This window comes from Nansenia antarctica, assembly GCF_963989245.1.
Source record: "Nansenia antarctica genome assembly, chromosome: 10".
NCBI classification, from domain to species: Eukaryota; Metazoa; Chordata; class Actinopteri; order Argentiniformes; family Microstomatidae; genus Nansenia; species Nansenia antarctica.
The window spans coordinates 26,028,812-26,043,308 of record NC_137680.1 but is presented as its reverse complement, the minus strand read 5'-3'; the positions used below and the strand labels follow the sequence as shown (position 1 = coordinate 26,043,308).

Here is a 14,497-nt window from a genome sequence, read left to right as displayed (position 1 = left end):
TGGAGGTTATGTCTTGTTCTGCTGTGCCACAGTGCAATGTCCAAACGTTATAAAACAGTATGCAAAGGCCTTCTGTGGCACAGGAGGTAGAGACGGCATCTAATGATCGCAAGGTCGACAGATCGGCGGTTCGAACCCCCGGCCGGCCATGTGTCAATGTGTCCTTGGGCAAGACGCTGAACCCCAAATTGCTCCCAATGAGCGGGCCGGCGCCTTGTATGGTAGCTTGCCTCCATTGGTGTGTGAAAGTGAATGTGTGTGTGAATGAAAGGCCGTTGTGAAGCTTTTTGGAATAAGACGATATATAAGTCAGTCCATTTATGATCTACTCATGCCCAGGCTTAACATTAACACCAACCAGGATGTAAGCGGATGTGCTGTGCTGTTGAGGTCAGTGAACAACAGACTGTTTTACCACACTCAGCAGGAACAGAAGCATCCATTCATACCAGGCACTCATGCAACAGTTTGTGAGAAGTAAGTAAGTAAGTCTAACGGCCCTTAGGGGGCAGGAGCCTATCTCCTGTTTCCGTAGCGTGAGGCGGCTTGATGTACAAGTGCACCCCCCCCCCCCTGGACATGACGCTGGTATGTCGCAGGGTCTTAACCCCCCCTCAATCCAACCCTTAATGCTGAGTGCCAAGCAGGGAGGCATCGGGTTAGCATTTTTATAGTCGGCCGGGTATTGAACTCACGACTTCCCAGTCTGCTCAGTGCAGACACTCAGGGCAGACACTCTAACCGCAAGGCCACTGAGCTGGTTAACAGTTTGTGAGAGTTGGTGTGATTTCATGTCCACATGGCACTCTCTGAGACGTTGCACAACGTCGCATCCGTGTTGCGGTGGATGGACTTCAACTTATTAGCCAAGACAGTAAACCACTGCGACAATGCAACAGGCGGAGGGTATGCAGCACTGAGGCAACATGCTATCTTTGACGTTATCGCAACCAACACAGTGACCGTAAAGCTAAGTTCACGTCTAGGCTTCGCACGCGACGCATCGGGTCGGGTCAGTTTTAGAACGTTAGAGGAACGATGACTTGCAATACCTTGCAACTCCCCGCCGCAGGGCTGCTGCAGGGTAATTCGGACCGCTGCAACTCGAGCTGCGTTGCGTTGCGAATCCTAGATGTAAAAACTCACCAACTGCCAAAGTGTTCCGGAACACTCTCCACCACCTAGAGTGTTCCAAGTGTTTACCATGTGGTGTTTACCTAGCAACAATACTCTGATTGGCTACAAAATGAAGCATCATTCATTCATCATATGTATTTTCAATAGATGCAATAGAATAGAATGCCAATATGGGCGACTTTATTCACCCTCAGCACTGAATGAGTTAAAAGATTATTAAAATAGATGTTCTTTTTAAAAATACAAAGCAAAGGTTTCCTGTAGACACATACTAATTCTTCAATTAGCAGGAGATTATGTTATTATTATTAGAAATGGTTATTTACCTGTCCACTATTCACAGGGCATTTACTCCACAATGACATGGTTAAAGATAGTTACAGAGTACTACCTTTGAATCGTTTGTTAGTTTTTTAAATCCTTATTCATCTCATTAAATGTTTTAATACAAAGCTACTAGGTTACTATTGCTAGTTACCAAAATGTTGAACTCTTTGAAGTAAGCACCAATACGTACCCGTTATCACTTCATTCAATGGAAAATAACTTAACTATAATAAAGAGTTGATTAAACAACTACACTCCACGTCCATGTGTGTTTATGTAAATGAGTGTCTGGACATCTATTAAACATATTATCTGTAAAGCCGTTTCCTTTGTTCATATCATATTCATTTATTATTGTGGGTCACAAATAACACAGTGGATAAAGGGAGAAGGAGACAGTTCTTCTGTGTTCCGTCCAAGTGAAACAGGCTAAAAACATCGCTGCTGCTGCTGCTCTCCTCGTGGCTGGGCACCGGAACAGACATCAGAGAGCAGGAACTGAGAGAGAGAGAGGGCAGTAAATCACTAGAGGATCATGGGACCGCGTCCTTGACCAGGATTCAAGTCAACTGTGAGTCACAAAACTACCTCCTCAATCGAGGCTCTGTTGAAAGTGAAATGCAGTCCAGGATATGGCTTAACGTGTCTCCTGACTAAACTCTCCCTTTGTGTTGTGTGTTGTTGAAGCGCCAGGCAGAAGAGGTCAGAGGTCAAGTTAAGTTGGAGTTCCTTGCAGCCATTTAAGGCGAATAAAGGCCTAGAGTATAGAAGCCAGGCGGGTAATGATTCTCACTTTCGTGCATTTGAATACTATAGGTCTGATTGAATACTATAGGTCTGATTGACATGTTTTGCTTGCGACAATGTAGTGATCTTTCTGATAACACTATTAACATAACACTGAATAATAACACATAAATACCAACCTGGGTGTGTTAAACAACCAGTGATTGTTTTGGGGGGAGAGATGGCGTGGCGTGGACCAGAGAGGGTTAACCAGCACCATAGAACCAGCCATTTCCCCCCTTGCTAGGCTGAGTGTGAGGTCATAATACATGTGTCCAGCATGAGCTAGAGAAGGGTTCTGCTGCTTTTGTTTTCTGGTGGGAAGTAGAGATGAGAGTGGCGCAGGGGGAAGAGAAGAGGCTCAGAAAAACAAGCTCTGTATTTGGTCAAGGTCTCCCATCTGCTTGGGTGGCTTCATACCCTGCAAGCAATTTACGTAAACATCTCACTGTGGATTTGAAACCCAAGGCCCATGGTGCTGGTTCTAGAATGCTGAGGTAGCGTGGTGCTGGTTCTAGAATGCTGAGGTAGAGTGGTGCTGGTTCTAGAATGCTGAGGTAGAGTGGTGCTGGTTCTAGAATGCTGAGGTAGAGTGGTGCTGGTTCTAGAATGCTGAGGTACCACGGTGCTGCTTCTAGAATGCTGAGGTAGAGTGGTGCTGGTTCTAGAATGCTGAGGTAGAGTGGTGCTGGTTCTAGAATGCTGAGGTAGAGTGGTGCTGGTTCTAGAATGCTGAGGTAGCATGGTGCTTCTGTCCAGCTAGCTCAGGATTTGACTGGCCAGTGGCAGCAGTGATGGGAGGGATGGAAGGATGGAGGGATGGAGGGATGGAGGGATGGATGGAGGGAGTAGCCTAACTTGACATTTCAGAGCCTTGTGGCCAGCCGGCCAGCCGCACCAAATTATTGACAGATGCTGTGACTTGCTTGTGTCACATGTTGTGCAGCCGAGGGAGAGAGAGAGAGAGGGGGGGAGAGAGAGAAAGAGAGGAAGAGAGAGAGAGAGAGGATATGAAACACATGTATATGTCCAGATGTTGACTCAAACCCCGTCAACACAGAGTAATTACACTTAACCTCAAGCAAACATGAGCTCACCCCAACCAAGAGGAAAACACATGACTCTACATCCAGAGGTGGGCTAGACGTAGTGACAGGGTGAGGTAGGGCTTAGTGACAGGGTGAGGTAGGCCTTAGTGACAGGGTGAGGTAGGCCTCAGTGACAGGGTGAGGTAGGCCTTAGTGACAGGGTGAGGTAGGCCTTAGTGACAGGGTGAGGTAGGCCTTAGTGACAGGGTGAGGTAGGCCTTAGTGACAGGGTGAGGTAGGCCTTAGTGACAGGGTGAGGTGGGGTTTAGTGACAGGGTGAGGTAGGCCTTAGTGACAGGGTGAGGTAGGCCTTAGTGACAGGGTGAGGTAGGCCTAAGTGACAGGGTGAGGTAGGCCTTAGTGACAGGGTGAGGTAGGCCTTAGTGACAGGGTAGGGTAGGCCTTAGTGACAGGGTAGGGTAGGCCTTAGTGACAGGGTGAGGTAGGCCTTAGTGACAGGGTGAGGTAGGCCTTAGTGACAGGGTGAGGTAGGCCTTAGTGACAGGGTGAGGTAGGCCTTAGTGACAGGGTGAGGTAGGCCTTAGTGACAGGGTGAGGTAGGCCTTAGTGACAGGGTGAGGTAGGCCTTAGTGACAGGGTGAGGTAGGCCTTAGTGACAGGGTGAGGTAGGCCTTAGTGACAGGGTGAGGTAGGCCTTAGTGACAGGGTGAGGTAGGCCTTAGTGACAGGGTGAGGTGGGGCTTAGTGACAGGGTGAGGTGGGGTTTAGTGACAGGGTGAGGTGAGGTCAGAATTTGCCATTTAGCAGACGCTTTTAATCCAAAGCGATTTACAATTACAGGTTACAGGGACATTCCCCCTGGAGTAACTGAGGGCTAAGTGCCTTACTCAAGGGCTCACTAGTGGTGGGATTTGAACTCACAACCTTCCGATCACCAGTCCACTATCCATTAGACCACTATCCAAGACAACCAGGGCTTAGTGACAGAGTGAGGTGGACTGGGGCTTAGTGAAACTAAACACTGAACACCCTGTCAGTGCAGAGGTCAGGTGTTTTCACGGGTGCAGGAGGTGTTGAGGCCGTCAGTCCTCTCACAATGAAAACAGCCTGCGGCAGCGCGGAGACAACAAGCGTTTGCATGGGATGGATTACTCCTGCAACATGTTTGTCTCTAAACAAGTTTTTTAACAGAGCTTTGACCTAATATCGCAGTTTTATATAGGATCTATCTCGTTATTCCCTTAAGCAGTGCACTGCACAGGCGGACCATAGTTTCAGTCGTAACTAATTAATTTCACTAATTTAAGACATACCCGCGCTCTTCAATGAGTGCGACGCGTCTCTCAAATCTTTTTATCGAGAGAGAAGTAACGGAGAGGGTTGACTTCAACAACGTAATTGAGACATTTGCGAGGACGGAGAAAAGAAGAACACAGTTCGAATAGCAGCAGTGTGACATTCTCGAAGATCTTTTATTTTTATTTGTTTTAATTACACGCCTTTTTTCATGCAGCTGCACTCTAGGCTAAAACGTTTCCCCCAAATGACATTTATTTATGCTGTCATATGTAAGATAAATTCTATATTTTAAAATAAATATAATTTCAATATTATTTATTTGATTGACTCGTTAAGGGGCCCCCGTCGATACCAAAATAACCCATGGGAATAAAAGTTAAATTACGCCCCTGGTCACTAAAGTGGAGTAAACCGCCACAGGAATTCGATTGAGCGCTAATAGGCGACTGCAACTCTAAACCTGACCGACGCACTGACAGAGATGTCTAGCCCTGGGTACAGCAGAGGGACTGAAGGAACTAAAGCCTATAACTATAAAGCCTATAATAATAACAAAGCACAAGCATGCTTTTTCATATCTATGGTATGTCTATGTTATGAAATGGGTGGTCGTATGAAAATATTTTACTGCAAATGTAGTTTATTTTGATATCTGGATCCTCTCCAAAACCGAAAATAGTGGACATTTTTGCATTCTACACAAGAGACAGCATCTGATCTGCTGTATCCCATATATCACGTACCTCTGGGGATAATGATCAGAAACTCTCTCATTAGCCTATATGAAAACATAATCAAATGATGATTATATAATGATTGGAGCCCTTTGAGCTGCAACGTTTGCAGGAAAAGCGCTATACAAATAAAAAGGTATTATTATATGATTATATTATATATTCGGGGCTATAGTGACACCAGACCAGAGGGTTAACCGAATAGGGTTGAAACCTTTAAAAGTGAGTAAAAAGTTTAGAAGTTAATGAGATAATATTGCATCCAGCCACTAAAGCTATATATACAGCTCTCTTTCTTTCCTAAAAGGAAATGGCAAGACTTTCTTTGGTTCCAAAACCAACCACACATTCCCCACGGGGCCACGTCCGTGCCAGGGGGTTTGGACCTGTGTCAATGTCGACGAGTCATCACAAAACGTCGCGCAGGTGGTGGCGGTGGTACTGTACCCTATTCGGGCTCGTTTTGCGAAAGATACAATTGAAACACAACTCTCTTTTAGGCTATTAGGGCTAATGACAATCCGCTTTTTGTGCAGTGTGTGTGTGTGTGTGTGTGTGTGTGTGTGTGTGTGTGTGTGTGTGTGTGTGTGTGTGTGTGTGTGTGCGTGCGTGTGTGTGTGCAGTTGTGTGTGCAGTTGTGTGTGTGTGTGTGTGTGTGTGTGTGTGTGTGTGTGTGTGTGTGTGTGTGTGTGCGTTTTATCTCGACCATCACACTGACATTGTGGGAGCAGTAGTCCAAACAAAGTATTGAGTAAACGGGGATGTTAGGTGTCATGTTATATGGTTATTGCTAAGAAGGGAAAGTCTGCCGTTCTTTTGTCTCTCCTCCTTGGGAGTTGGGACACTCCGGAGGTGAAGCGCCGCCTCGGGGGGAACATGAGCCCGGTGACGTCACGGCCTTCTAGGCACTAGAAAGTCCGTCTGTCTGTCCTCTGAAGACGCAGTCAGGCTGTTGAACCTGGAGCCGCAACACCTCACCTGCCCACCTGCTCTGACTGGAATAATATTCTATATTATACACCTTGATTAAGGTAGGCCGTTTCTCTACTCTCCGTTTTGATGTTTTTTATTTTTATTTTTTATTTTTTAATTTTATTTTATTTATTGATGATGTTCCTCAACGTATCTGTCACAAGTCAAGTTACACAGAAGAAGTTAAACACACACACTTCTGTCGATGTCTTTTAGCCATTAACGATTTCATTGAATGTCTATTGACCTCTTAAATTTGCTTTTATTCATTGTCATTGTTATGTTCTTACTACGCTCCTCTTGCTGTATTTTTTTAAATAATGTATGTAAAGCACTTTGAATCGCCCCTGTTGTATGAAATGTTCTCTACAAATAACCTTGTCTTGCCAATTTGAAACTACATTATGACCAAAAGCACTAGAACACTAGAAGCGTTCGTCTCCCTAGCCTTAGAGACAATTTGTTGTGTTTTAACCTTTGTGTCGCTATTGGATAGTTAACCGATGGTTAACCATTAACAGAATTGTAACGTCTAGGTCTATTACATTATGTTATTTGGGCTAGTTAATCAGAATTATGAAACACATCAATTAAAAAATTAAAAATAAAATGTGAGCTGAGTTAAAAACACTAAGAAAAAACATGAATTCTTAGCATAATGATTGAATTGACATAAAAGATTGTCTTTCGTAGATTTAGGGGGATAATCAATTCATAAGAAGAATGTGCGCTGGTCATACACGGATAACATATCAGCCAGATTACAGTCTTCACTCAACGTTATGCGCAATAACATTCCGTCACGTTCTGTTCATTCCCGCAAACTCCTACTCAGGATACACTTAAAAGCACGGGGCAAATTGTTTTCCAAAGGTCTTCTCTCAAAAACAGTAATTATAACTTGGGGTTTTCATAAACGCTCGAACTTTACGCACCTGGGGGCAAGGTATGTGGCTGATTGGATGTCTGACTCAATTCAGGATTTCACACTGTGGCGCAATAGGTGAGTTTATATGCAGGACCTTCTCTCTCACAACCAAATTGGTACTTACGGTTATTTTGTCCAACACCCCTTTTCAAACATTCTCACATTTCAATATTTCAGAGTCAAATTTCACATATTTTGCAAAAGTCGTTTAATTCTCAGCAGTAGTATTTTTAAGCGTGTGAGCGCCCTCTAAGGGATATACGTGAGAACAACAGGTAGAGGGGAACACAACTTCAGAATTGAGTAGTGAATGAAAAGCCACTGAGGTGATTCAACGTCCCATTTTAACCTACCCTATTAAATATATACAACAACAGATTAGACAATTTTGCTCAAATATAAATTCTCAGGTAATAATTTTTTATACTAAAGTTCAATAATTACACTTTATAAACAGACTCTGAGCTTCCCTACACGTTTTAACCTCAATTTCTGTTTCGCCCCCTGCCAGGTTTCAACACAATGATGGAGATACTTACGACCACCACTGCGGCGTTTCCCGGCAACGGGACAGACACGTATCCCGGCAACGGTTCTTCCTACAACACAACAGACGAGGACGACTACGAGGACTACGAGGACCCGCACGCCGACCTCCGCCGCTGGCTCAACATCATGTCCGTCATCATCTACTGCCTGGCCTTCGTGCTGGGGGTTCTGGGAAACGGAGTCGTCATCTGGGTGACGGGCTTCAAGATGAAGAAGACGGTCAACACGGTGTGGTTCCTCAACCTGGCCATCGCCGACTTCCTGTTCACCGCCTTCCTGCCCCTGAGCGTGGCCTACACCGCCCTCAACTTCCACTGGCCGTTCGGCACCTTCATGTGCAAGCTGAACAGCACCGTCAGCTTTCTCAACATGTTCTCCAGCGTCTACATCCTGGTGGTCATCAGCATGGACCGCTGCGTCTCCGTGGTGTGGCCCATCTGGTCCCAGAACCACCGCAGCGTGGAGAAGGCCTCCATCATCAGCCTGGGCGTGTGGATGCTAGCTCTGTGCCTGAGCGCGCCGTACTTCATCTACCGGGACACGGGGGCGTCCTTCCACAGCGACGAGGTCATCAACTGCTTCAATAACTTCGCGCTGTCGGACGACTACGAGACGCCGTCCGTGGTGGACCTGCGGACGTCCCGCCACCGTGACATGATCGTGACGCGCTTCGTGCTGGGCTTCGTGGTGCCCTTCGGCGTCATCGTGTCGTGCTACGCCGTCATCGTGCTGCGGCTGAGGCGGCGCAACCTGTCCGGCCGCTCCAGCCGGCCCTTCAAGATCATCGCCGCCGTCATCGTGGCGTTCTTCCTGTGCTGGGCGCCCTACCACATCATGGGCCTGATCGAGATGGTCAACCACATGTCCGGCGACTTCAGCACGACGCTGGACCACGTGACCACCATCGGGGTTCCCATCGCCACCAGCCTGGCCTTCCTCAACAGCTGCCTGAACCCGCTGCTCTACGTGTTCATGGGACAGGACTTCAAGGACAAGGTCCGCAAGTCCATCCTGAAGGTGCTGGAGACGGCCTTCACCGAGGAGGTGTCCAGGCACAACACCAACACGAACTCTGGCATCCTCAGCCGCAGCAAGGAGAAGTCGTACTCTGACGCTGAGGTATGAGGAGGCGAAGGAGGGGGAAGGGGGGAAGGGACGACGACTGGGGGTGAACGTCGAAGCAGGTGGTCAAACGCTGGTCCAGCCAGTTGATACGATCGATCCCCCCCAGACCAGTATTTGGTAAACGGACTGCAGTTATATATAGCGCCTTATTCCAAAGCGCTTTACAACGACCTCTCATTCACCCGTCCACCAATGGCGGCAAGCTGCCATGCGAGGCGCCGGCCCCGCACGTCGGGAGCAATTTGGGGTTCAGTGTCTTGCCCAAGGACAACACCATCCCACCAGAACTTAATCATTTTGGAGACTATGTTGCCGTTGTATATACTGTAGCTCTGGAGATGTCTTGAGGGTTGGTTGTTGTTTGAGAAATAGGATGTTTTTTTATTGGATGAGTCATTAGAGAGACATTGAACCACCACAGAAGAATTCATGTTGAACAAGTTACTTCCTTGCACCGGGAGTCATTTCACCACAGTTGACTCAGGAGAGCATTCAGCGCCTCTGATAGTGGTACAGTGTGACTCCTCTCAGCACCACTCTGGACTTTATTATGGAGTCGACTCGATTTGTGTTTCACGATTCACGTTTCTATGAAAAAGACTCTTTCTGGGGTAGAATGGTAATGGATAATAGCATTACTGTTTGTATGACGCACACATATGACAAGCACACATGCACATACGCACATATCCACACACACACACACACACACACACGCACACACACACACACACACATGCATGTACGCACAGATCCATACACACACACACACACACACATGCACATATGCACAGATCCATACACACACACACGTACGCACAGATCCATACAGATACACACACACACACACACATGCATGTACGCACAGATCCATACACACACACACACACACATGCACGTATGCACAGATCCATACACACACACACACACACACACACACACATGCACATATGCACAGATCCATACACACACACACGTACGCACAGATCCATATACACACACACACACACACACACATGCATGTACGCACAGATCCATACACACACACACATGCACGTATGCACAGATCCATACACACACGTACGCACAGATCCACACATACAAACACACACATACATCTCATTTCTTTGATTCTCATTCAAGCCATTTCTGTGAGCTCCATTTTCATTTTTTAACACTGTGTAATGAACAGATTGACTAACAGTTATATGTGGTGTATATGTGTACATTTGTATCATTGAAGGAGACCTCCTTTCCTTTTTTTACTTTTGTCTATATTTGTAATATGTCTGTATTTGTTACCTTTTTGTTTGTGTCATGATTTTGTTTTATATTAAATGCTTCCTGGAGGATACTTGACTGATGAAGTCACTATACCTTGTACACACACACACAAACACATAGATCTATACCCTGTACACACACACACACACACACACACACTCACACACATACACACACACACACACACACACACACACTCACACACATACACACATAGATCTATACCCTGTACACACACACACACACACACACACACACACACATAGATCTATACCCTGTACACACACACACACACACACACACACACACACACACACACTCACACACATACACACATAGATCTATACCCTGTACACACACACACACACACACACACACACACACACACATAGATCTATACCCTGCGTACACAATACATGATGGAAACAAAGACACAATAGGACAACATATTGTTTGTTGATTCAAATACTGATTCCACTAACACTATAACCATATCTATACACACTATAACCATATCTATACACACTATAACCATATCTATACACACTATTACCATATCTATACACACTATAACCATATCTATACACTATAACCATATCTATACACACTATAACCATATCTATACACACTATAACCATATCTATACACACTATAACCATATCTATACACACTATAACCATATCTATACACTATAACCATATCTATACACACTATAACCATATCTATATACACTATAACCATATCTATACACACTATAACCATATCTATACACACTATAACCATATCTATAAAGACTATTACCATATCTATACACACTATAACCACATCTATAAAGACTATTACCACATCTATAAACACCATTGCCACTATACACACTATTACCATATATATAAAGACTATTACCATATCTATAAAGACTATTACCACATCTATAAACACCATTGCCACTATACACATGTATGCACTCATTGTACAGTACCGCTTTGAGTTGCATTTCATGTATAAAAGGCGCTATATAAATAAAGCTTTACTTACTTACTTACTTACTTACAGTAAGTGGTATTGGATAACGGGCCGGTTTCGGAGACAGGGCTTAAATTAAGACAGGAGTAGGCCTAAGTCAGACTAGTTAATCCTGGCTATTTAAGTGGCTTGCATGGACATGGCTTAAATTTGGCTTAGTTAGTCTGAGACTATGGAGTCCTGGAGTAAGCTTAATGAGAACACCTAGTTCAAGCCTCATTAGACTAAGTGGGAGCACAGGCTGTTGGTCCAATTGTGCTCATGAAAACCTGAAATGGAGTATAAAACACCATTGTTGCAGTGAATTTTGAGACAAGACAATGGCAGAGGCAAAGAGAATTCGCTCCAAAAATTATAGTGAGCATGAAAAAACACTACTAAAACAAATTGTATCAAACCATCCAGTCATTGAAAGCAAAATCCATACTGCTGCTATTGAACAGAAGAAAAGAAGTGCTTGGACTGCAATTGGCAATGAATTCAATGCAAATGAAGATGTCACCACAAGAACAGTACAACAACTGCAGGTGAGTTAATCTTCATTATTAGGCACAAAAATATGTGTTTGTTTCCTGTTGCCTATACCCTGCTTATTTATGCCCTACCCAAATTATTTCATGACATTTATGTCAAGTTCAATCTGTTTCTCTCATATCTGGCTCTCATATACTGTAACAATACTCCTGCTGCTTGTAGCATTCACATTGAATGAATATCCTGTTTTAAAACGATAGTAACCTATTTTAAGGGGCCATATGAATGTTAAACATGGTGGTAGAGTAAGATATGTTGCACAAAGGAAGATCCATACCTATGTGAGGGGGAAAGAAATATAAAATAAAATCATTTCTCCACCATGACCTAAATTATCAGGAGACACACTTATTTGTATTATGCCTTATCAGTACCAGTATTTCAGATTTCCCATATTACTATTTTTGTCACATCAAAAAAGAAAACTAATGAATGATATCTGCCTTCATAGGTTCTATGGAAGAACATTAAACTGGGATTAAAAAAAGAGAATGCAGCAAGCAGAAGAGAGCGATTTATTACAGGTGGTGGACCACCAATAAAGGACACATCTGATGAATTGGGTGTCTGATATAATAGAGCACCAGCAACCTCTGGATGGTATACCAGACAATGACCGTTTGGACAGTGAACATGGAGAACTGAGCACAAATGGTAAATATACCTCAGGAAGTAAATTGGTTACAGGACCATATTAGTTTATTTGAGTTTGTAACAGTGGTCTTTTTTTCCAGAGGAAACCAATCAAGAGCCAGTTCACAACGAGCCTGAACCCTCCACATCTGCTATGGCACCGCTGGGAGATGAAGCTGCTACCATCCAACAGAGACCAAAAAAGATAACTATGCATGAAAAGTTAGCCAGAGAATTTCATGAGCATAAAATTGCATATTTAAAAGAAGAACATGAAATGAAAATGAGAATTCTAGAGGTTGAACTGGATATGAAATTGGGACAGAGGGCTATGCTCCAAAAAAGAATTCTGCATACCAGTAGCCATGGTGAATATGAAGAATTGTGAAAAATAAAAATAAATGTATTGTCATTTGACATGCGAGTGTGAGTGAGTATTAATCATCACAAACTACATTTTAACCAGCCTTGGTTCACTCGTTTAATTTTGCTTTACATTATTGTAATTTTGTACAGAAACAGTATGCAAGCAAAACTATACCATAATGAATACATTCCATATTTAAATGCTGAAGTGCTGCACTGTGAAGTCCTCGCTGGTCATTGGCTGCCTCTGCCATGGGCACATCTGCATCATCCTGATCTTCCATTGGCAGATCAGGACAGCCATGATGCTTCAGGTAGTTGTGCAGCACAGCTGTAGCAATGATCACTTTGCAGCATCTTCTTGGCTTGAAACGAAGCGTATTTCGTAAGCACTGGAATCAACTTTTCCATACTCCAAACATACGCTCGACCATCCCTCTAGTACGGATATGAGCTCTGTTGTACCTTTGCTGCTCAGCTGTTGTGGGATTTAGATGTGGTGTGAATAAATAGTTACTCTGACCATATCCACTATCACCAAGTAGTAGTCCACTATGTTGTCCTCTCTCAAATTGTGCACACAATGAAGAGTTGAGAAAAATCCTTGAATCATGGGTTGCACCTTTCCAACGGGCAACAATGTTTGAAAACTCCAAATTAGGAGTGCATACACCCTGAACATTGATTGAAAACCAGTTCTTACGATTCCTGTATTCCTCTGCATCAGGAGTTGATGGACACTTGATGGGAACATGACATCTGTCTATACAGCCAATCACTCCTGGGAAGTGCCCATATTCATAGAATTGCACTTTATAGTTGGCTTGCCCAGCAGCATCAGGGAACTTGATGTAAAGACTCCTCAGTTCACAAATGGCACTGCAGACTTTGTGAACTATTCTACATACAGTTGGTTCACTGACACCACACAAATCACCAGTTTCACGATGAAAGATTCCACATGCCAAGAACCTCAAAGTGATCAGAACTTGCAGTTGATTGGACACAGGCCCTCCTCTTTGAGACAGAGAGGAAAGTCTAGGCTCAAGCAAAGTAATTATCTCCAATGCATTTTCCTTGTACATACGAAAGCGGTCTCGAAAAGTTATTTCATCAAACTGATTCAATGGATCACTCCTATCCAGCAGTATTCGTCTGGCTGGCCTTTGTCGTGCATGTTGGTCCTCATTTAGATATTCCAAATAGTCCATGCTCCCAAACAATCCAAGCTCAGTTTCACAAACAGTAGCCTAGCCTACTAAGCGGGAGTTAAACCTGCCTCCTTGGCAGATTAGTTTAAGCTTCAATTCAGTCCAATTTAGTCCTGGAGTAGCTCTAATCCTCAATTTTGCAATCGGCTTTGTTTAATCCAGAACAGGCTTAATCCACGACTATTTTAAACTACGTCTGTGCAAGTGAATTTCAGTTAAGCCAGCTCAAACAGCATTTTAGTCTGGGACTAGGCATAAGCCTTGTCTCCGAAACCGGCCCAACGTGTCTGCTAAATATCATATAGGCTACACAACTACTACCTACCATACAGTACTAGGCCGACTACTACTAACTACACCAATACCTTCCTTTACCTAGTCCTCTTCCTACTGTAAAGATGTGATACATAGAACTTCCAGGTCATTTCAAGTTTCATGTTTTATTGAAGTGAGAGGCAGTAAAGTTCTTAAGCCCAATGCACACGGCGTGCCATTTTGTCGCACGACAACATTCGATTCTCAATTCACACCAATGAATGA

General features: G+C 44.1%; 1 protein-coding gene and 1 pseudogene across 2 annotated transcripts in view; one reads left to right on the top strand and one right to left on the bottom strand.

Annotated features, from left to right (window-relative positions):
- fpr1 (formyl peptide receptor 1) overlaps positions 1–8,906 on the top strand; it is a gene marked incomplete at both ends in the record, with an annotated part of 36,113 nt that extends 27,207 nt beyond the window's left edge. The window contains one exon of the mRNA XM_080541133.1: positions 7,744–8,906. Within this exon, the coding sequence (XP_080397259.1) occupies positions 7,744–8,906 (1,163 nt within the window). The remainder of the gene's footprint in view (positions 1–7,743) is intronic.
- Positions 8,907–12,503: 3,597 nt separating this feature from the next.
- Positions 12,504–13,957, bottom strand: LOC308166808 (putative nuclease HARBI1; annotated as a pseudogene). The gene is made up of 2 exons: positions 12,934–13,957; positions 12,504–12,559 (listed from the first exon to the last, which is right to left on the bottom strand). The product of its transcript is annotated as a putative nuclease HARBI1 (transcript).
- Positions 13,958–14,497: the final 540 nt, after the last annotated feature.